This window comes from Nomia melanderi, chromosome 13, assembly GCF_051020985.1.
Source record: "Nomia melanderi isolate GNS246 chromosome 13, iyNomMela1, whole genome shotgun sequence".
Taxonomy (NCBI): Eukaryota; Metazoa; Arthropoda; class Insecta; order Hymenoptera; family Halictidae; genus Nomia; species Nomia melanderi.
This window is the reverse complement of record NC_135011.1, coordinates 7,156,388-7,178,850: the sequence shown is the minus strand read 5'-3', so window position 1 is coordinate 7,178,850 and position 22,463 is coordinate 7,156,388. Positions and strand designations below refer to the sequence as shown.

Genomic DNA, 22,463 nt, shown 5'->3' with positions numbered 1-22,463 from the left:
TTAGAATCAAATTTCTTTGTCAGAATGTTTCAATGTTTCTGGAATATCAAAAGATTATTATGTAACGTGATACTAGAGCTTTTTCGAATATTTAGCTAGGTAAAAAGCATTTTGATTGATCATTAGGATCCTTAAAATCGTTGTATCTAAGATCACTCATGGAAGATCTGTTAATTTGTTTCCGAGACTCAACGCGCAAGTTCAAAATGAAATTTTCACCAACGTTCCGTCCAAATATGGTACTGTCGATGGTCGACCGAAAGAAAATCATGATCGGACGTCGAACTCGAGTTTAACCGAGAGCGGAGGAGGATCTTCGCGATGTGTCCTGGCCGGGCGAAAGGATAACGAATCGCGTTTACGATCGCGGCCACCTTCCGGTCTTTGTTTCGTCGACGGGCCATTCGATGAAGCGACAAAAGAAAAAAAAAGACGCTGACCATGGTACCGTTGCTGTAATTGAAAGATTTTTTCTCGCGTTAGCCGGCGACCGACGAAGACGATCTGTTGGCCCACCCGCGATCGTTTACTCCAACAATATTTTTCACGTGCTCGTCAAACTTCACGCCGATCTGTATAGGCACCATTCTTCCATTACATTCATTAAATACGTCATTCATTTCCATTCTTTCTGAAATAAAACCTTTAGCCAAGAGAAAAGTATCGAAAAATAATAAACAACGTTTAGACCAGCTAGAGAATTTATTTTCTATTCTCCAGTATTTGTTATTTCTTTATAATATTTGAAAAATTCTGTCTGATAACTTTCTGTCATCTCCCAATACCTTTGATTCTTTATTACATTTATTTAAACCTACATAATACAAATATGATATTGAAAATTGAAATAGTAGATCTTTAGAATCTTATTACCCCTTGTCTTATGATATATATCATAACTATTATCGATACAACTACTTTGTAATTAATAATTTATTGGGAAAAGAGAAAAATTCTACGTACATTCTATGTCTGTTTGCTCTACAGTATAATATATAATAACAGAAGAATAATATTTAATTTGGATTCAAAAGAATTGAGTAATATTCACGCTCGCAAATTCTGTTAAAAATCTTCACCACGTGTCTAACGCGATATTATATGGAAAGGGGTTAATAATGCATGCAACATGAAAAACTGAAAAGAGAATATCAAGAGACATGAGAGAATACAGGGACCGTTCGAGAAATTAGAATAATTGCGGATCCCACTTTAAAGCTTAACGTACTGGGCAAGAAACTATCTCGAAATCGAAGAACATGTCTGCATCTCGCGTAATGGAAGAATTTTGTATCCACATGCGCGAGAAAGTTGCATCGAAAGATCATGGTTCAAAATCGTGGAATTTCCAAGTATGCGACGGTTACGTCAGCGGAACGGAATCCGTCGTTGCTCGTCAGAGTATTGTTTCTAATTCCAAAATTGTGCGGAATCTAATCCGCCCAGTTATTCCCGACGACTGATTCACCGAGTCCCGTGACGTTTAGCGTAATGACGGCACTGGAGGAGCATCATCGATGACGACGGCGATCATTTTGGCAAACGGCGAAACGGCGGGCAGTGTAGCCAAGTATGACGGACGCAGGCGCGTGTGCGCTCGTATCTTTTCCTGAGCAAATGATTATTTTGCCAGTGAGAACAGAAGTTCTAGAAAATGATTGTTGTTGATTACTTTTGATATAAATAGAATTATCCTTTCGTTACGTGGTACACCTTATGGTGTTAATATTCATTCCTTTAATATTTATATTTTAATAGTACTATTATTTATATTATATATCACAGAATTATAATAATGTTAGTGAAATACAGTAAAATTATAATTAGTACAATAATTATTTATTTCATCTTTTCACTAAGAAATAACTTTCACTTTGTAAAAAACAAACTAAAGATACATCGTTTCTACGCACAGTAGAATGATTATCCGAATCCTTCATTATTCGAACTTCAAAATTATAAAGTTTGATGTTTAATATTAAACTTTGTATAATGTATCAATACATGAAATATTGAAAGAAAATAGTATTCTTCTTCAATGCTTGTATGATTTATCGTCAATTCGATCTCAGAAAATGTCATCTGCATCTCATTAGAAAATATTGAGTATTTCCAGTGAAAAGCTTCTGAAGCGCAAAGGGCCAATGCGTTTTTCATTTGTTTTCGTGTGCTTTATATTTGAGTATCTGAACCATCTTAATTCCAATCGGAGCAGACAAGCTTCCACTCTATTTACCAAACTTGGCATCATGTACGATTTTCGGTGCACGCGGCCACGTAACGACACTCAACGACACGTGTGTTTACGACACGCGTTTGCCGAGCGAACGACGAGCGTTATTCAAAAGCATGTTTGTCTCAGCTCGGATGAAGAACTGATTCACCCAACAAGTGACACAGAGACATCGAGGAAAAGACGGAAAATAGGAAAACTCGAGAGCTTTTTGGATCGTCGCCCTCGGCCAAATGATTCAGCATTGTAAATACGATCGTGATCGAAACCGCGAAAAGAACGCTCCAGATTGTTCGCCCTTCATCGCGTGTGTCGATTATCCGCGGGTTTCTTTTATAAAAGTTCTGCAATAAACGCCCGTGCGATTAGTTGTAGTCGTCACCGATTACGTCGCCGAGCGAGATAATCCTGCGGTCGAGTGGTGAAACGTCAGCGTCGCGTGTCACAGTACTCGAGAGTGCTTCCGTGGAGTTTTAAAAAAGCTTTCGAGGAATAACGAACATTTTTGGTTTGTGTGATAAACTGCAGCATGACGTTTACAGTGACGTGAATCTGTAGAGGATATTTCGCAATATGTGAGCACACCTCGTCGGTGTACACGATAACGTCGACTCTTTTCCATACTTTCCTGTCTGAAAATCAACACTCGAGTTAGTCCAATGGTACGATGCAATAAACGTAAACAGTATGCGCCCAGCAATCGTGCTTAGCACGTGAATGCATTGTTTACGTCTGGTGGCACTTCTCGTTGGACGGAAAACAAATAGTGTTCAAGTATTACGAAACAGCCTGTACAACAATACAGATGAACATATAAAATAAACAGAAATGTAAAGAAACAAGTGAATATACGTTGAACCAATAACGAAGGAATTATAGAAACCGTGAAACAAGCTTAGAAATGTATTTTCGTATATTAGATTAATACGCGACGATAGAGAGTAGTATCCACGGTTTCGAATGAATTCATTCCTCTTCCATTCGAATCGAAATGGAACAACTCCCAAAGCGTCGCAGTGAAAAGATGGCTTTATAAGGAGTCTAACTGACGCGTGCCTTTAACGAGGGAACGCTCCGCAGTGCCAGGTTGAGTCAGTTAAAGGTTCCGACGGGTTGAAAAATCGTTAAATAATAAACGCAATCGTTTCCAAGGTACATAACGATCGGGGAATACATAATAATGAAATGTCGACCGTAAGCTGTCCGGCCGCGACATAAACATAGAAAAGGAGAACGCGAGTTACTTACGGCACGCAACCTAATACATCCTCCCAACCCGGCGCGGCTCGCTTCGAGGTACTCATTAAATATTGATCCGATCACCGGCTTCAGGATCGGCGCGAATTTACGGAACGACGTAATAATTCTCGTACGTGGGTAGACCGGGTCCAAACGGCGATCCCCTTCGATAAGTTATCGGTGCCCAGCGATTAATCGTCGCGTCGGCTGGGTCGTCGTCGATGACGCTGCCAGAGAAGAGATAACCGGCCGCGAGCCGATCGAACTCGGATTTCTGGGTGCGAGCGAGCGAGCGCGTGCCACGTGTAAGGGAACGCATCCGCGAGCACAGAAATAACGTCACCGCGGGAATAATCCCGAAATATCGTTCCGCGCCAGGCCCATTCAAAATCATTCAAAGCGCCGCGGCTCCGTTAGACGACGCGCCGGTCCCCGTTGCGTAACCGGGAGATTTGCACGCGGAACGATCGAAGGAATCTTTGAGATTTGGTTGGATTCCTCTGTAGCATTTCGGATTGTTGGTTTGAAGAATTGTTGGTTCAGGGATTGTGCATTCTGATTTTAAGGGATTTGTGGTGTGACTGATTTATGTGTTAACGTAATTGAGAAATTTGAATGTAGAGCGTTTAAAGGGATCTTTGAGATTCGCTTGGATTCTTATTAGTATTTTTGATTGTTGGTGGAGGTATTCTACATTCGGTTTTTAAGGGATTTGTAGTTATTTATGTGTTATTGTAATTAGGAGATTTGAATGTAGAACATTTGAAGGGATCTTCGAAATTCGGATGAATTCTGTAATATTTTGGATCGTTGATTTTGGATGACTATTGGTTTGAGGAATCGTTGTTGGGAACACAGTAGCTTTGATTTGAACGAGATTTAATGAAATTGTATTATGACAACTTACAGGTAAAATTTCAAATCTAAGGGAATATTTCAAATATTGAATCCATGAGAAGGTTAGAAGGACCGCGATTCCATCGCGCGGAAGAGAATATTGTCTGGATTTGAATCGGCGGTTCGTGACTCACTGGTGGTTTTTCGCGACGCCGAAGAAGACGTAGGTGTCGCGCATGGAAATCGCGGCAACGCGTTACGTAACTCTCTGTCCAAGATCTCGCGATCCCGGGAAATTTGGCAAAGATCGGGCGGGCGTTTGCCGGCCAAAAATCGCGAGTAAATTCGAGCTTGAGTTGACAAACTGCGCTCCGAGATGCTAAGATGATAAATCCCGGTTCTACCAGGCGAATTTCGTGCGAATTATCATGAAAAATATTACACGAAGTCTCGGTAATGTACCGTAGAAGAACAATGAGTCACTGTTACACGCAGACGCAAACGCGGCTCACACCGATTTTTCTTTAGGAACACAGTTTACTATCTCCTTGTGACACGTGTATCCTCAGTGCACTCATCGGTAATTATCCATTCAAGCCAGTGACTCGCAACGTTCAACCGCTGAAGTCTTACATAATTTTTTCCCAAATTCGTAAAAATTCTAAACTAATCCATCAAAGTGAATTCGACGATGGAATTCTAGTTGCAATCTTCTAACTCAAGTGAATCAGAAATTAGAAATCAAAAAATCAGCTGGACATTATAGCCATTGATTAATCTGACATCTGTCAATTCTAAAACACTGTTGACAGGTTGCCTAATCAGAACCATAAACAGTAATCAACGTTCCACTTAAAAATTACGATTTCATTACTAAACCCCAACATCTCTTGCAGCGAATAGTAATAAAATGACAATCTCCTGACGCGTAAAGTAACAGCCAAAAAATACGCTCGCAGACGTTGAATCGCTTCTCCAGTTGCCAGACAGCGTCCGTCACATTTGCTCTCTCGATTTGCCGCGAGTCGGTCGGGACAATCGCGCGGGCCAATCTCCATGGAAATTGGGAAAGGAGCCGGGACGCCATCACGGTTTACGATTCTGCGCGAAAACATGGCGGTCCGCAGAGCGCCGGGTCGGAGATGCGCGGCTGTTCGACGGTAATTGAAAGGACCCCTTTCCGGGATTAACGACGGTGCTTTTCAAGAGGATCAAAGGCGGAAAACAGAAGCTTTTTCGCTAGAAATCTAAAGAGAACGGGCGACAAAACCCGCGGTGACAAGGTTCGACGACGAAGACAAACTAATTACTTAGGAACTGGTCGCCGGCCGATACTAGACAATGCTTTTAGCGAAAGGAACGCGGCGAGAGACACGGCCGGCGACGTGTTTCGCGAACGCGAAACGGAATGCAGGGCGCTAGACGGTTGTCATTTGATCGCGGAGTGGCTCCGCGATTCACCAGACGAGGAAATGAGCCGTGGGAGGCAGTATGGTGTCATCTGGTTGGGTCATTTCCATCGGACGACCTGGCTGGACCGCGGACAATTCAACTGTTACAAGCGAATTTTGATTAAGTCTCATTGATGTCTTTACAATCGAATTCCTTTTAATCGGACAAGCTTTTGATCTGATCGGATTGATATTAATGAGAGGTTTATTAAAGTAGCATCGCTTCTAACCTATGTAGGATTTCAAGCATCTCGAATATACAATGACCGATTCAAAACGAGATTTATTCATTACAGACGTAAAGCTTGATGCTTGGAATGTTCATTCAATACAACTTTGCGGATGGAATTATCTTATTAGAAGTAATTTCCAATACGCGATAAGATTGACGGAAGAACAAGAGTTTCGACACTTTCTAACTCTACTATCTTTAACCACTTTACTAACTTCACTATCTACCGACATTCGCTAACTACCATTATCTCCTAACTACTTTTCCATCTACCAACTAGACAATTCCGATTAGCAACTATCACTAGCTCCAAATATCGAAGTTCGCCAATGTGAACGGTTAGATCGCGGAACGCTCTAACGAGGCGCGCGTCGCGTCGGCGCCCGTGGAAAGAGGCCCGCGAATTCGCAGTTCCCTCCGCGCGGCAGAAAGAGGAAAGACGTAGGGCGTATAAACACTTAGCATCGCGGGGAACGCCAATGAGCCGAACGCCCGAGAGAAGAAGGTGACTCGTTCCCTTTTACCCGCCCACCGTAGGTTCGTGCATGATGTACGATTTCCTGTCTTACGGCTCGTACAATAATAACGAAATGTCAGGAGTGTACATACGATTTACTCCGCGTTACCATACAAAGCCACGACACTTTAAACAATGATCTATGAAAGCTCCTTCGCCATCTCCCCCTCCCCTAACGGCCCCGCTCGCCACGCTCGCCGCCCCGCCCTCTCCCCCCGGTGCACCGAACACCGGTGCCTGGGGGAAAAAAATTCCTCTAGCCTATCGGCTACCTGCGAACTCCGCCGAGACACCCGGCCGACGACGGAATTCCAACCGCCATTCACGGAACCCCGTGAGACCGCGAGGACGTCGATCGAGCGACGAATCGACGGATTCTTTTCGCGTCGATACGATCGAGACTTCAGGGATGGTGATCTTTAACCCTTCGCCTTATGATAACCTGTCAGATTTGTGGTAAAGATTCTCAACAGAATTTAATCAGCGTGAATATTGCTGAATTCTTTTGAGTGCAGGTTGAATATTATTATTTGATTATCAAGGATTATACTATAGAGGAAATATGGATGTAGAATATATCTAGAATTTTTCTTTGGCGATGAATTATTATTGACAAAGTAGTCGTACTGTTTCTGGTTGATTTTATTATACCTCGAGACATATTTTCCAAACTCCCACAATTTGATTAATTATCTTGGTAATCGAAATGTCAGAATTTTATATAGATTTGGGTGTTTCAATATTTTTACGTAAAAATAGAATCCTTAATAGATATCCAATAGAGAAGATTGTAATATAAAATACAATTCATATATTCATCGTAGACCCTAATTTACAATAAGGTTCGAGCCTTCATAAAAAAACAATACATTCCTTTAAATTCGTAATGTACAATGAAGTCCAGTACCCAAACCAATAAGTGAAACAATTAAAAAGAAATTTTACCAGCCGATCGAAATCAATAATCCACAAATCTTCTCCAAGAAGTGGAAAGAACGTTCGAAGTGCCCATTCGTTCGAGATCAGGGTTTAACGATTAGACGATCGATTTTTAGTGATTCTTTCCGTCGTAACGATCGCGCGTGTTCAGCCGCAGGCTTTACGAGAGGATTTAACATACGGAGCACCGGGGCTCGGGGACAAGATTAATTCCGAATAAAGATTCCCTTGCCCCTTTCCCGTCGGATGCTTGATGTAGGGGCGAATAATTCCATTTATATAGGATGGATAGGTTAGGCGTGGTCCGACAACAACGATCCGCCGGGCTCTTCTAATGGTTTCCACTCGGAGGGGGATCCCCGGGGTCCATCTTCCAATCTTTCTTTTCGTACGAATCCGGGCCAACGGCGTCGAAGCTGTTCGGGTTTACGGGGGGGCCCCGACGGGAATACATAATTTACACCTGGTAACGTCAGAAACCGTCCCCGAAAAACTCCCGGAATCTCTAATATACCTCCACTCGAGGAGTCCCATCCCGACGGACCATTTCGGGAACGGTAGGTGTTTTCTGTCTCGTAATTCGTGTGCGAAGTTTACCGTTACCAATCGAACGCCTATCCTTTCTTTATTCTCATCCTCGGCGCGCAACGATTTCTGAACCGTTTAACCCTAGAATGGTAACGTGATTCTTTCGTCAACGAACCGTGTCTCTTGACTTCGTGCTCGAACAACGTGTAAGGAGCAATTCTAATTAGATTAATTGAAAAATGTAGAATTTTCAATTTTATATCGATCAATGTGACAGTATTATATTGCTATATGTAAAGTGTTGAAATAATCAAAGAAATGATAGTTTGAAATAATAATCGTCTGTATTTTCTTGAAAAGTATAGAAGATTGCAAGGTTTTAATGCTTTATCATGCGTGTGAATTTTTAATCGAACGATTGGGAATGCGATCGAGTGGTCTGGATTAAGTAGATTCGATGTGTTTTTTTTCGAATGATATATACGTGCGTACAGGAGGCAACGATTGTTTCAGATAAAAGCCACCGAATTGTTTCTGTTTCCTCGGAGAAGAGGAGCGGCCCGTTTCGCCGGCTTTTTACACCGCTGAAGATCGAGCCTCTTTCATTAATCGTCACGGTCGGGATCCTTAATGACATTACGGCGCGTCGGAAGATCGAAGACCGCGTTGCCTGACCTCTTTTCTCTTATCTTTCGCATCGACCACCGACGCGTGCACGCGTACCCGAACCGGACCGGGCGTCCGATGGACCGCGAGGAACGCGCGGAAATGGAGTCTGATCGGGCTCGATCTGGAACCGGCTACTTTTTCCGTGTAATCACGGTGGTTGAACCGCTGTGTGGTTTCGGGTACCACGTAAACCAACGAAAAGCTTGAGAAACTTAAAGAATGAAAGGAGAAGGTGATTTTAAGTTTCGAAACTTTGAAAACAAGTAGAATTCGTTGTATAACAGGGGAGAATCTTAACTAACATTGATGAAGAAACTAATATTTTCGAAGATACAAGTAATTTTTCACTTTGATGGAATATTCCGGCCTTATAACGTCGAGTGAGACTCGTAAAGACTTTAAATTGAATTTAATGAACGAAGATCTTACTCGACTCACGGCGAACCTCGATTCATGGATTGGAGAAGAATGGTACCTCCTGTTTAGAAGTATTAATGAATATTAGGTAATTTTGTAATTTTGTTGTGTGATTCGTTGTATAGTGTAAAATATATTTTGATAGGTTTGTGAAATGAGGTGAAAAATATGTCATAGCATGGACAGAATTTGTCAGATTGCGTAAAATTTAATCCGATCGATTGTTGAAACAATTAATTATCGATGAGATCGATCGTTAAATCGCGAACCGATCGGTTTTCAATCGCGCAATTGAGCACCGGAAAGCGGTATCGTTAATGCTATCGCGACGGGTTTCCGGTGTGTCAATTGTGATCTAAGAGACCATCGCACTCGCAATCATATAATAAGCTTACTTTCTTTTCAAACCCTTTATATTTCCCACAGCACTTTTCTGGTTCCGTGTAAATGAAACTTCTGATCGACGGATGGTAATCTAACTCTAGATTCATTATTCAGAATGAAATGAAACCTTAACGTTGAATGGCAGCGATATTTGATACCATTATTAATAATAATCCGCATTATGTTTAAGTAAAACCAATATCAGTAGACGAAATGGTTTCGCAATATCTTGATTCTGTATATCGAGGACAGTGGCACGAAGATTCATCAAATTTTCAAATTTTATATAAATAGTTCGATTTACGCGTGACAAAATCGTGCAAAACGTAATCTCATTACACATTCAAAGTAACGATTAAAATTCCACTTTCAATTCGGTTACAACTTACTGCAGTCTTAATTAAGGCTAATTGCAGACACCTTAATCTCAATTACAGATCACTGACAATCGACGACTATAAAAGTCTATATACTACTTCAATCAACTGTTGCATCGCCAACAATACAAAACACAGTACACAATATAAACTAGAAATATGTATATAAAAATTAAAAAAACCCTCTTACTTCATCAACGACTAATTAATATTCCCCAAAAAACCAAATAACCTTCAACGCATCCCAATTTCATAAAATCGCTGTCTTAAATCTTGATATTCATATAAAATCCACAGTCTGCTAATCAGATCGCATTTTCCACGATCCACGTCCGTGCGGATCGCCGCGATCCGACGGCAGGATCTATTCGCCGGATATCCAGGGATGCTTCTCGCGTCGCTGATAATACTTTCCGCGATCGATCGCGCCCGACCGATCGTCGTAATTCGCTGAAGACCGCGCGCAAACCGGAGCGTAGCGTTTCGTGTTGATAAGCGGAAGCAGACGGAAGGGAAGAGCATGCAAGCGATTACTTGGAGTCCGGTCAGCTGGGGTAGACAGCAGGAAAGTCGCTGATAGCGCCGGCAGGCCGACAATGAACTCGGATCGCTCGGTGATCGCGTGAAAATTCAAACACACATCGATCTGGCTAATCGATTAGGCGAGGACTCGCTCGTCTGCCCGCGGCAATCGCGAAAAACGCTGTCGCGTGAACGATTTCCACGGGATCACTGGGCCCCGGTAATACGATTAAGCGTAATTAGACCGTTGATGTTGATGCGTTCACGGTGCGCTTCATTTGCATTCGAATTTGCTCGGGATTTTCATGCTGATTTCAGCGTATCGGAACTCCGCGCGGAGATTGAACGGATATCCCCGCGGGGAACATTGATTTAACACTAAACCTACCGGACGGGTTAAAATGACCCATTCCTAATTACTTCATTCTGCGATTATCAAGAAGACAACAGATATTTCTTTAAGAAATTGCTAGAGAATTTCTGTAGAGGAATTTGGAAAAGTTGATTCAACTACTCGGTAGTTTTAGTGTTAAGGAACCGTAGATTACATGAACGTCCACGGTCTAATTACGGGTTACTGATTAAAACTGGTAACTCTATTAGTAACGGAAGGAAGGAAAAGTCAGTTTCCAACGGTGATAAGATAAACCGTTTCACACGCGACTCGTCGAGGAATCATAAAAATATAATGAATGCAATCGAATAAACGTGATAATAACGTGACGGAGGGTACATTAACACTTCGCTTACCGATCGTTTGACGACCTCTTAAAAATCAATGATAAACAAGTAAGGATCTCCTAATGAATCTACTAATAAACCTTTCAATAAAATAGTAATTAATATTTGTAATGATGGCAACTAGGCTATCGTGATTCGATAATAATTCATTAAAAAAGCCGGCGTAATTAGCTCCTTCCGGACGCGACACAGTCGTGAAGGAGAGTATTAATGACTCGAGCGCGAGTCACCATGCAAATTCCTCTGTAAACAATTAATCGAGGAAGGCAAAAAACGAGAAGAAGCTCTGACGCTGACGATTCACGTCTATGCAGAATAAAAAAGAACATGAAATCTATGTTCAACTTTGCCAAAGTCTTCATTATATCGAAATTGCCATTACACGTTTATTAAATATTCATTACAGTATCCCCATTATACGTTGATTACACTATCGTTCACCTATTACAATAACCAGTATTTCCATAACTGTACAAAAATCCGGTACAAATTATCGACAAGCCTCCAGTAAGCAAACCATTAACTCCAGCATCCGCGAAACTGACGTCCCCTTGCTACCACCCCGTCGCGTCTAATCTCGACGTGGATAGGGCAACAAACCCCGTGGATGGTTCCCAGAGTATTCTAGAATACCGCGCACGACCCTCGTCCCGCCGATCAATTGCTACAAAGAGCACAGACGGAGCCGGGAAGATCGAAAAGCGACCACGCTCGATCAACAGGTAGCCGACACTCGTTGCCCGAAACGTTCCCGCTCGCTTCCAGCAACGAACCGTGTCTCGCGGGCCCGGCGATTCGAGGTTTCGCGGTTGACATGCTGAGAGGCGGCGATAGACCAGACTCTCGGTGACAAGAAACTTAATAGCCGGTCTTGAAATACAGGTTTCGACGTGCCGACGCTCGTAAAGATCGATTATCGGCGAGTGTTTAGATCGGCGCCAATACCGGTAGCTGACGGGGCTAGGCCGAGCTCCGTCGAGGGGGAAAAAAACCCGGCCAGGTATACATCCTCCCGTGGTCCTTCGGAGACAAACGCACCCCGCGCGCGATAAGCGGGTAGCCGTTATCGGTATCAAGCCTATAGAAATGTCGACAAATCACCGGGCAACTCGAGGTGCCTATCTCAACGGCAGTCGCCTCTAGGAACCGTCCAGCTTCAGGGGTACCCACGTAGAGACAAGACGGTGTCGCAACCGTTTCGCGAAAGACACACTCGATCAAAGGGTACGGGAACGTTACCTGCGGGTGGCGGTGGCGGATGGTGGTGATGGTGATGATGATGGTGATGGTATCCCAGGGTAGGCGGTGGCGGAGGGTACACCGCGCCCCATATGCACGAAGCCGCAGCGGCAGCCGCCACCTGTTGCTGATGCTGATGGTGATGGTGGTGCTGTTGCTGCTGCTGCTGCTGTTGTTGCTGCTGTTGCTGCTGCTGTTGCTGCAACAACTGCTGGACCTGGGCGATGTCCACGAACTCCTGCAGCTCGCCGTCGGGCTCCGGACCCGCAGCCTCCCTCAGACGGCCCTCCGTAGAGGACGGTACAACCGCGAACGGGTTCCCGGTGTTGTGCTGCAGGTGATCGAAACCCGCGAGCGGGTTCGCGGGCTCGTAATTGCTGCGGCCGGTCGTGTGTTCGCGTCGCATCGCCAGCGCCAGCATCTTTTCAACCTGTCGCGCCGCCGGCCCTCGTCGCGGTGCCACGGGTCCACGTGCTCTCGCTGCTGCTGCTGCTGGTGCGCTCCTCTAAACGGCCGGCGGCGGCCTCCGGCGCACCACCGACGAACGCGGCGTTAATGTTGCTCCTCGTGATCCGCGTCGGCGACGACGACGACGGGGACGGACACTGGGACCACCGCGGCGACGGGCTATTGCACATGTCACGACGTGACACACTGTCGGCCGCCCTCCTAGCACTGTTCGCGTCTTCACCGTTTCTAGCGAATAGAGGATCCGTAGCAGCGACGAGGAGGACGATGATTCCTCGGACCCAAGTTCTTCGGGGCACTCTCGCGGAATAGTCCCGGAACACTGACACCGAAGATCCTCGAGCGTTTTTCCCAGTGCACGGTCAGCGAGCAGACGTAACCGAGAGGATCAACCGGCGCCGGTAGAAAGCGGGGATCGATCGAATTTCACCCGGCGAACAGAAAGAAAGTCTCGGTGAAATCGGTTTCCGCCGCGCGCGTGGACGAGCAACCTCCGAAACTCTTGATCCTTCTTTCGGAACCCGACCGACACGGTGGAGTTTGAGGACCGTGCTCCGCTCTGCGGTTAGAGGATGCGTTATCCAGAGAGGCAGAGGTTCGACGCACTGCGCGGTGAAACTGTCGCGTGCCAGCGGCCGGTGGCGATCGGAAAAGCGGCGCGCGGGGTTCGAAATCGCGCGGCTACACTTCGGAAGGAGGCGTACGAAGAAGTCGAGTTTCGAGTTGGCGCGCGATAAAGCCCGACGTGCCGGCGCGCGTGCTGCCCGGTATCGTATCACTGGAAGATCCTGCTCTTTCTCGCTCTTCGTCGTCCTCCTCCTCCTCCTCCTCCCCCTCCTCCTCCTACTTCTCAACCGCCTTCCTCCTACTCCTCTTCCTCTCCTCCTCCGCTCCTCGCAGCTCCGCTCGCTTAGGATCGGAGCGTGTGTATAAGCTTCTCCCTCTTTCCTCTTCTTCTTCTTCTGAACGAGCCGGGAGAGGCCCCGCGCCGCGCGCGCTTCTCTCTCGTTCCTCTCGCTCCCTCCTCGAGTGTTTTCCGGTCCGGATCGAGAGAGGCGAAACGCGCGGCCTCCGCGCGCGCTCCGAATCCTCACGCTCGCTCTCTCGTCTGCTCTCTGTTCCTCTTAGCCAAGGCGGGAGGATATCTTCCGGCCGTGCGCGTCCGCCGTTGGCCGGGCCGCGCGTTCCTCTCCGTGCTCGAAAGGGGTTCGCGACGGACTAATGAGGAGGATCGCGCGGGAAACGGTCGGAAGGTTCGCGCGCGAGCCGCCGTTAGCCACCGCAGACGCGCGGATCCAGGTTACCGATGCTGCCGGCCACGGTAGCGATCCCCGCGAGGACGACGGTTCGCTCTGTCACGTGTCCCGACATCACCCCGTTGTGCATACTCCCGATACTGTTCGCTCGCCGGCTATACGCTCTCCCTTTCCCCCGCTGATCACCCCGAGCAACCCCCACCAGACTGCGGAATCCTCCAACTCGATCCTGCTCTCTTCTTCATCCGTTTTGTTTCACGAACACCGTCCTTCCTCGTCCTCTTCGTCCACTTCTTTCCCTTCCTCCGTTTAGCGAACGCGTCTCCGCTTCCTCCCTGGCCACTGCCCCCTCTTATCCTCTCTCGGGCAAGAATCATCCGTCTCTCCCGCGTGTGTCTCTCCTCGCGATTTCCATTCATTCCTTTCCCCCGCCCCACGCAAGCCACCGCCGCCGCCGCCGCCCCCTCCTCGTCTTGTGTCTCGCGGCACGACACCACGCCGCGCGCGCGTTCCGCGTGTCCCTCCGTTCTTCCCGTTCCTCTTGGACCCACGGCTGAACGAAGCTTGTCCTTTTCTAGGCAACGGTTCGCGTGTGTCCCTGTTCGTTCACCTTCCCTCTCGGCTCTCGGTCCTTCTCTGCGTCGCTGTCTGTTGCTCTCCGCGGACTGGATGATCCTTCCCTTCTCGGCCGCGCGTACACGCGGGCCCGTGCGTCCGTCCGTGTGTCCCTTTTGCATCGCGCGGGTTCGGGTCCTCTCCGTTCCACCTTCGTGGACCGGGCTCGAACACCAACGCGTTCATCGCCGAGTAACACTGCCAACGTTCGCCACGGGTGACGTCATCGGCGTGGGCGCAACCCCACGCCACGGAGAGAGCGAGTTGTCTCTTTGTCTGGCCTGCTGGGCCTCGGTCTCTCTTGGTTCTAGAGATCTCTTCGTCCTCGTCCAGTTCGGTGCTGCTCTCTTCGTCGTCGTCGTCGTCGTTGTCGGGCTCTTCTTCTTCGGCTTCGGCTTCGGCTTCTTCGTCTTCTCTTCTCGCGTTTTCTGCCCCCTCGACTTCACGCTCGTCCCGGTAACGCCGCTCTCTACGAGTTGTCTCCTTTCCTTGCCTCCCTCGCCACCGCGACACCTAGGCGACCCGACCCCGGCGGTGCCTCGATATGCCTGCAGTGATCTTGACCGCCGGAAGTAAAGAGGTACCTCTGCGGAAATTCTGTAAGGTTCACGTTGTTTGCGTAGGGAGTTTTGCGGGTATGTCGAGTTTTTTTCGTTCTTTCTTTACGCTGGTTCTTTTTCTTTATTGGACAGCCGCGACCTTGAATTTCGAGCGCTCGCCGACCTGGACCGGCCGAACGCCGGAAGGTTGAGGTCGATACTCTCCTGGGTTGGATGACTTTTACCGTAAACATGCTGCCCCCGCGAACGATGGGCCTCGGAGACGGCTCCTGCCGATCGCGATAGTAGCGTAGGGTATTTTGAAGGTTTGAATATGGCGGATCGGGGGTTTAGGGTATGGCTAGACTTGGTAAAGTCGTTTGGATCCTGATTGGGTAGAGAGGATTTGATGTTCGTAGCCTGTTCTTTTTATTTTTTTGTGACTCGACCTTCTCCCTTGATGGTTTTTGGGATTTTTGCCGTCTGGACATTTTGAGGCACTTAGCTTGTAGCTATGGGGACTAGAGAAATTGTTGGTACTTAATAGCTTATAGTAACGAAGAATTATTGTACTGAATTTTTTGTTATATTAGTTGTAACCTATTTTAAACGTGGAAGCTGTTGATATAAATTCTTGATTATGAAACTAAATTTGTAGAAGAGTCGGTAGTCTGTTGTAGGAACTGGTGTTAAATAAATTTCATTTTATAATGAAAGAGGAATTATCTCAAGTTTCAAGCTGTTCATGAATAATACGCGCACAAGGTTCACAGCGTAAAGTTGATAATTTAGGGCCAATTAGGGTGGACAGCTATCATGGCCATGATCGTGTGGATCACTCCTATCGAGAAAACAGGCTATCCGACAACGATCCAAAGAGCGTGGCTCACGCGCGCGAGTGACCCAATATTTACGAGCAGGGATAAAGATCGAGTTCCCCGGGATATAATATCAGGGGCACGAGTGGTTCGTTAAGTGGAGGGTTTCGACGCGTGCCAGAAGCGCGTCACGCGTGTTACGGTTCGAAGAGGCGAACCGATAGTCCGGAGCCCAACGAAGGGAGGAGAAACCGCAAAAACGTGGCGCTCGGCCGAGAACACGCGACTCTCTTGCCAGTGAACTTCTTATTCTCAACGTTAACCTCAGAAACGCTGAAAAATGACATGTCACAATCAATTCTTCAACTTCAATCGTTCTTTTCGAATACTTTCACAGCAATGCTAAACATCGTTCCATTCTCCTGACTTCAAAATAAATATCCATTATTATATTTTCAATTGTTACACATTAAAGAATCAACCTAAACACAGAACGAACATAGAGATTCTCCTTTTTCTCAAGTAAATTACCATTAATAAATTAGTTCCATCAAGTTATAAAAGAAACTACAAAGCAAGTCGATAATTGGCACTAATTGTAAAGCCTTCTCTTTAGCCTTTCTAGGTTCTTCAAGGAATCATTCGATGAGTATCTCAGTGGTACTATTTAGACCCTGCAGAAGCCTCCTGACAGCTAACTCGCGAGTAGGACAAGTACACCCGAAGTCGTCGCCGCGATACGAAGTTCGTATCACCTGCTGTACACGAAGAACGCGAGCGAAACGTGCCAGCGGAGAGTTGCCATAAAATGAACCGCCGATTCCTTAATTGTCCCTATTAAACCGTGGACACCCGGCGCAACGTGCGTACCGGTGGACGATGGTTACGAGGCGATTTTACGAGCCGGGTAGCCCGAACACGTTAACGGCGTTCCTTGCCCCGATACGCACAATGTCGCCGAGGCCCTCGATCTTAATCCGTCCTCGACTTCTACCGGTGACAATTTTATCATTACGCCGCCGCGGAATCGCGCGTACGATGCTCGAAAAGATAAGACTGGCCGCGGCGAGACATCCTCGCGAGAGAACCGAGCGTCGCGCACCAGAGGTACAACGAAACAGGTCAGTCCAGTTTTGCGCCAATTACGTCAAAACGACCATACCAACAAGCGGAGAGGATACCCTCTAGCTAGGAAGGGTTGCAACTTCCCCGTGGACCAGCACAGGCGGCTATCGACAGCTAGTCTGGGCCATTTGAATCCCGGTTCCGACGCGATTCGATGATTTCGAGGCTGTCGGTATTCGAATTGATTTCGATGGGATTTGATATCCTCGAATTCTTCAATGTCTGGAATGTTTTGACGTTTGGAAAGTCTTGAAACTTACAATAGTGAGTTCTATACCTTTCAATTGAACGATGTATTAATAAGTAGAGCTTCAATCGCGTTTGATGGAAAAAAGATTCCATATTCTCGCTTGAGTTCTCGGAAATCCATTTTCTCAAGAAGCTTATTTCACAAATAAAGTTTCAAAGAGAATAGTAAATCATATTTATAATGTATTCTTCTAGCTTTAAATTAGCTAGCGTAAGAGTCCTTCAATGAAACTAAAACAGAATGACGTTGAATCATATAATCCGCAAATCGTTGGATCCAAAGCGTCGAAATTTCACACAGTTCTTCTTGAAAAAAGCCATCAGCAACTATCTGGCAAACTCGACGCGACTCGCAGGTAAAATCGAACGCGTCGCGGCGTTCTCACCTGACCCGGCCGTTTAAAGAATCATAAATCGGCCGATAATGATTTCCACGAGTGGCGAGCAACGCGCGACACCCGACACTATAATTTCTCGGTCTTCGATTACCCGCGCTCTCTCAGTTTCCCCTTTCCGGGGCCGGGCACACTCGGTTCTCCATTAACCGGTGTACCCTCGGGCGTTCGTACAATTTTCAACGGAACAAAAGGACGTCTGACGCGTCGGGGGGCGATTCGGGCCCGGGATCGGGGCCCGGCAACAATCCAAAGAAACCGAAAAAACGGCGACTCGATTTTTACGCGTGTCCGATACTGCGCCGAAACGCGGCGGACTCTAATCGTCGTTGGAAACGGGTTTAACACGTTCGCTTCGTATCGAGAACTGTTTGTTTTCCATAGGCATGAGTATTTTTGGATATTCGAGTTAAAGTTGGACGATGGTTAATCGATCGATCGTCAATGTAAACGAATAAGTGAACAGATTGTCTAAGAACGTGGTTAATCTTCAATGAACTCCGCTTTTGATCATTTTTCCTGTTTTACATAAAGATTTCCTTTACAAATAACAACACGATCATATTTTCTTAAAACGATCAATTACCAAGTTACTCCTAGTTCGAAAATCTGAACCCATAAACGAGATTACCCGTTTCCGGCACTACCTATTCATATAAACGCGAGGTAGGTTTCCGGTAGGTAACGCGTTAATGGCGGTCAGACGAACACGGTCGAGGTCGCTTCGAAAATGCTTTTTTCTGTCGATGATCGGGGACTGGTCCGTTCAATCGTCTTCTCCTTAAATCGGCAGGAAGAAGGGAAGGTCCTCAGCGTTCCTGCGCGGGAACAGCCGACGAAACAGGACGATGACGGTGTGCGACGGCGATGGTGGCCGGCGGACGCGGCGCGGCGTGGCGCGCGGCGCGCGGCGCAGGCACACGCCATATCTGGCAAGACTATCCTACGTGGGCTCGATCTTCGGCTCGGCTCGGCTCGCCTCTCCCTCCTCCTAACCGAGCAAACACACCTTTTTAGCGGCATTACATTAATATCGTAATGGCACGGGATCAAGCGAGCGAGTCAGCCTGCCTGAAGGCGCGCGAGAGCGCGAGCCGCTGCGCGAGAGCTCGATGCCGACCCCTCGGACAACAGACAGAGGCAGAAATCCTCTTCATCTTCTTCTTCTTCTTCTTCTTCTTCTTCTTCTTCCTCTTTCATCATCATCTTCTTCTTCATCTTCTTTGTCTTCTTCGTCTTCTTCCTTCATCTTCGCTGCAGACCGACGATGAAGCCTCCCCGCGGATACGCTAACTGTCTCGCGTCCGAGTGGATCATTTGTCTTCCTCAGGGAAGAACAACTGCGCATATCGTGGACTCCAGGGATTCTCCGTCGGCCAGCCGGCACGAGCCAACTCTGTTGAGGATCTTCTTTCTACTGTTCATCCGATCCTACGTGTACTATGACTCGAAAGGCGATTCGCGTTTGGAGACTTCGGTTTCGGTGGTCACTGTGGATTGAAGAATTGAGGATCAATCGAAGCGTTTTGTTTGATGCGGCCAGAACTGGACTGTGGTGGATTACACATTCGCAGGGAATATTAATGCGTAAAATATGATACGGAAATTAGTTTCTATTTAATTTGGCGTCCTTGTAAATTGGTCTGCAGAAATAAGGACTTGAAGATATACCATTTGCTGATTGCTACCTTAACCTTCTTGCATACTCGCGGTACCCTAACGAGCTTCAATTCTTCCAGTACCTCCATAAAAATGTGTTCCAGTTCTATACGAAACATTCTATCATGTGGCTTTCACGTTATAATTTTATACTTCGTATCCCACTGAAATCTATTCCAGCTGCTTTTATTCCAGCCTAATCCCAGATAGATTAAAGCTTCATTAAACTGGAAGAGCGCCCAGTAGAAGCTACCGACACTCGTGTAAGAACCCATCAACTTCGGACCAACAACTTGAATCCTCGTCTGAAACGAATCCAGCGCGAAGAATTAATCGGACGAGGGCCGGCGTAATCCGAGCGGCTACGTGGCGCATTTCCTGCCGGCTGTCATTCACGTTTCGAGAATTTCTATCAGCGCGGCGCGCGCCGCGGCGTCTCGGAGGCCGCGAGAAGAATCATGGCCCGGAGTCGTCCCTGACGGGAGTATATCCGTTCTCTCGGAGAGACATAATTCGAAATTGTCGGCTGGGTCAAAGGGCAGGGCCCGGCTACTTGAGCGAGTTGACTCTGGCCGGTCGCGGGTGATCACGTGCCACGGCTTCTTTGCTTCTTCTGTCGTTACCACTCCTCGGGCGTCCTCTTCCTCCGAGCGCTGTTTCCACCTCCCTCGCCGGCGCCCCTCTCTGCCCTTCCCTCGTCGCCCTCTATCTCTCTTCGCGGCGCTCGTTATCGTCCAGACCAATCGTTATCACCGTCATTCAGGAATCTCTCCGTTTCAGGAAAGCTCAACCCCGAGAAGACACTTTATCCTCATAGGAGATAGGAAATGCATTCTTCATCGAACACGATGATCATCCTTCATCCTCTCATGCCGAAGACACTGGAACTCGTTCAATTTTCCCTGGCCAGAAACCTTCGCGCCGTTTCTCTCCCTTCGCAGCGAGTGTCTTCGTTTCGAAGAAGTTCAACCGAGGACACTCGAGCTTCACAGAGGATACCAAACGATTCCTTCGAGCACGATGATCCTTCTTCCCGGTTCATCTTCCAACATTAAACACAGCCGTCCGAAACTCGGACTGGTTTCAATTTTCCCGCGCGCGACGCTCCCTTATCCGCGGCGAGCATCTTCGAACCGGGATAAAAGTAACTCTCCGAACTTGCTCTCTCGTGGGCCATCTTGCCTCGCAGGCAAAGTCCGAGGGAGCGAGACGGAGCGAGAGGAAATGAAAAAAAAAGGAGAGGAAACCGAAGAAGAAGCGCTCTTCTCGAGAGCGGAGAGGACTGGTCTAACGGAGCACGCGAAGGAAGAGAAAGAGGAACGGAGAGGCAGGGAGGGAAAGAGAGAAACAGGACAAGGCACGAGAGAGTTCTTCAGAACGCGGTCCTGCAGCCGAGCCGAAGTGACCTCATCGGATGTGGCTCTGATTCGCTCAATTCGTCCACGACGTTCCAGCGAGTAAAGCGAGCGAGCAGGCGAGCGAGCGAGCGAGCACGAGCTGGCTCGAGCGGTCCGGTCGCGCCAAGACACGGACGTGTCGCGCGGAAAAGGAGCCTCTGGCCCCGCGATTGCTATCGTCTTCGCCTCATTATTCCATTATGATGGCGTGTGGCGTGTGCCGTACCCCATTCGCCCTGATTGCCAGTGCGCGCTCTCTCCTCTCCTCGCCCTCCTACTTCTCTCGCTTTTGCCCTTCCCCTTCTCGCGCACGCTTCCCGACGATCGCGTTCCATCTTCTCTCCATGCCTTCCCTCTTCCTCTTGCTCTCTCCTTCTTCTTCTCGGACATCTCTCTTTTTCTCTCGCACGCAGCGTCTCTCCCTCGACGCTCCCAACCCCCACCCCCGGTGACACGTCGTCTACCCGTGGATCTCATCTCCTCTTCTCCTTCGTCTTCTCCTTCGTTGACTTCTACTGCTTCCTCTTCTTACGCTGGACACGCCGTTCGTTCAGCGGCTGATGCTAGTCTTTGTGTCTCTTTATCTGTCCATCGTTACCTAGCCGTTTGTCCTCGTTTCTCTATTTATTTCTCTCTTCTTCGCTATCCTTTCTGCTTTCCCTCTGTTTCTCAATATTCCCCTTCAATTCTTTCCCATTGTTCCTCTTCATTCCTCTCTTCCCCGCTATTCCCTTGATTCCTCACCCTTTCCTTCTATTCCTCCTCATTCCACTTCTCCTTTCCCTCCACCCCCGACCGTTCTCTTCCCATCCATTCCTCTTCTTCTCTCTATACTCCTCCCCGTCTCCTTCTCTTTCTTCCCATTCTCTTCGCCGCGTCTCTCCTCGTCCCTCGCCGGAGTGGTTAGACGACGCGTGGTGGATGTTACGCCGACTGGAGAACCCGGACTCCGCGAAACACCGTGAACGCGGGGTAGACAGAGGCAGAAGGAGAGAGAACGGTGGTCTCATTGTCGGGGAACGAGGGGTGGAGAAGGTGAATCGAGGGAGGAGAGAGAAAGAGCGAGCTGAAAAGGGGGCGGGGGCGGTGGCAGAGGGAAAGGGAGTCGTCGGGAGGACGAGAGGGGGCGAAGGTGGATGGACGCGACGGGACAAGCCAGGGCAGAGACTCTCAAACGGTTCGGAACAGGTTCCTACGGGACCGTTGCCTGGCCGCCTCGCCCCTGCCCGGGCCTCAGGCCGGCGTGGCGCGGCGTGGCGCGGGCCCCGGGTGGGTGGAGAACGAGTTACAGGCCACGGAAGACACCTGGTTTTTCGGTGAAGCGCGCGCGACTCCTCCGACGCGCGGCAACGTCGGACACATGGGAACAACGCGGGCCGAGAGGAGAATCACCTACGGGCACACGAGCGCAGAGTTTGGCCACGGGGTCGCGTGAACGCCGAACGCGACCTTCTTCCTTTTTTTCATTTGGAGAACTTCTTGAATTTTGCGGTTATTCTCCGTAGATCCTTTTTAAACCTCCTAGTGCTAGAGAGATAGAAGCGAGGTTCAAAAAGCTAGTGTTTCAGTTCAGAGTATGGTACTCTAAAACTTTCGGTTATGTTTTCGTATAATTTC

The 22,463-nt window shown here is 47.7% G+C and overlaps 1 protein-coding gene across 1 annotated transcript in view; it reads right to left on the bottom strand.

Moving 5' to 3' along the window:
- LOC116423981 (uncharacterized) overlaps positions 1–13,572 on the bottom strand; it is a 45,178-nt gene extending 31,606 nt beyond the window's left edge. The window contains exon 1 of the mRNA XM_076373073.1: positions 12,326–13,572. Within this exon, the coding sequence (XP_076229188.1) occupies positions 12,326–12,746 (421 nt within the window). The 5' untranslated portion in view covers positions 12,747–13,572. The remainder of the gene's footprint in view (positions 1–12,325) is intronic.
- Between the last annotated feature and the right edge of the window lie 8,891 nt (positions 13,573–22,463).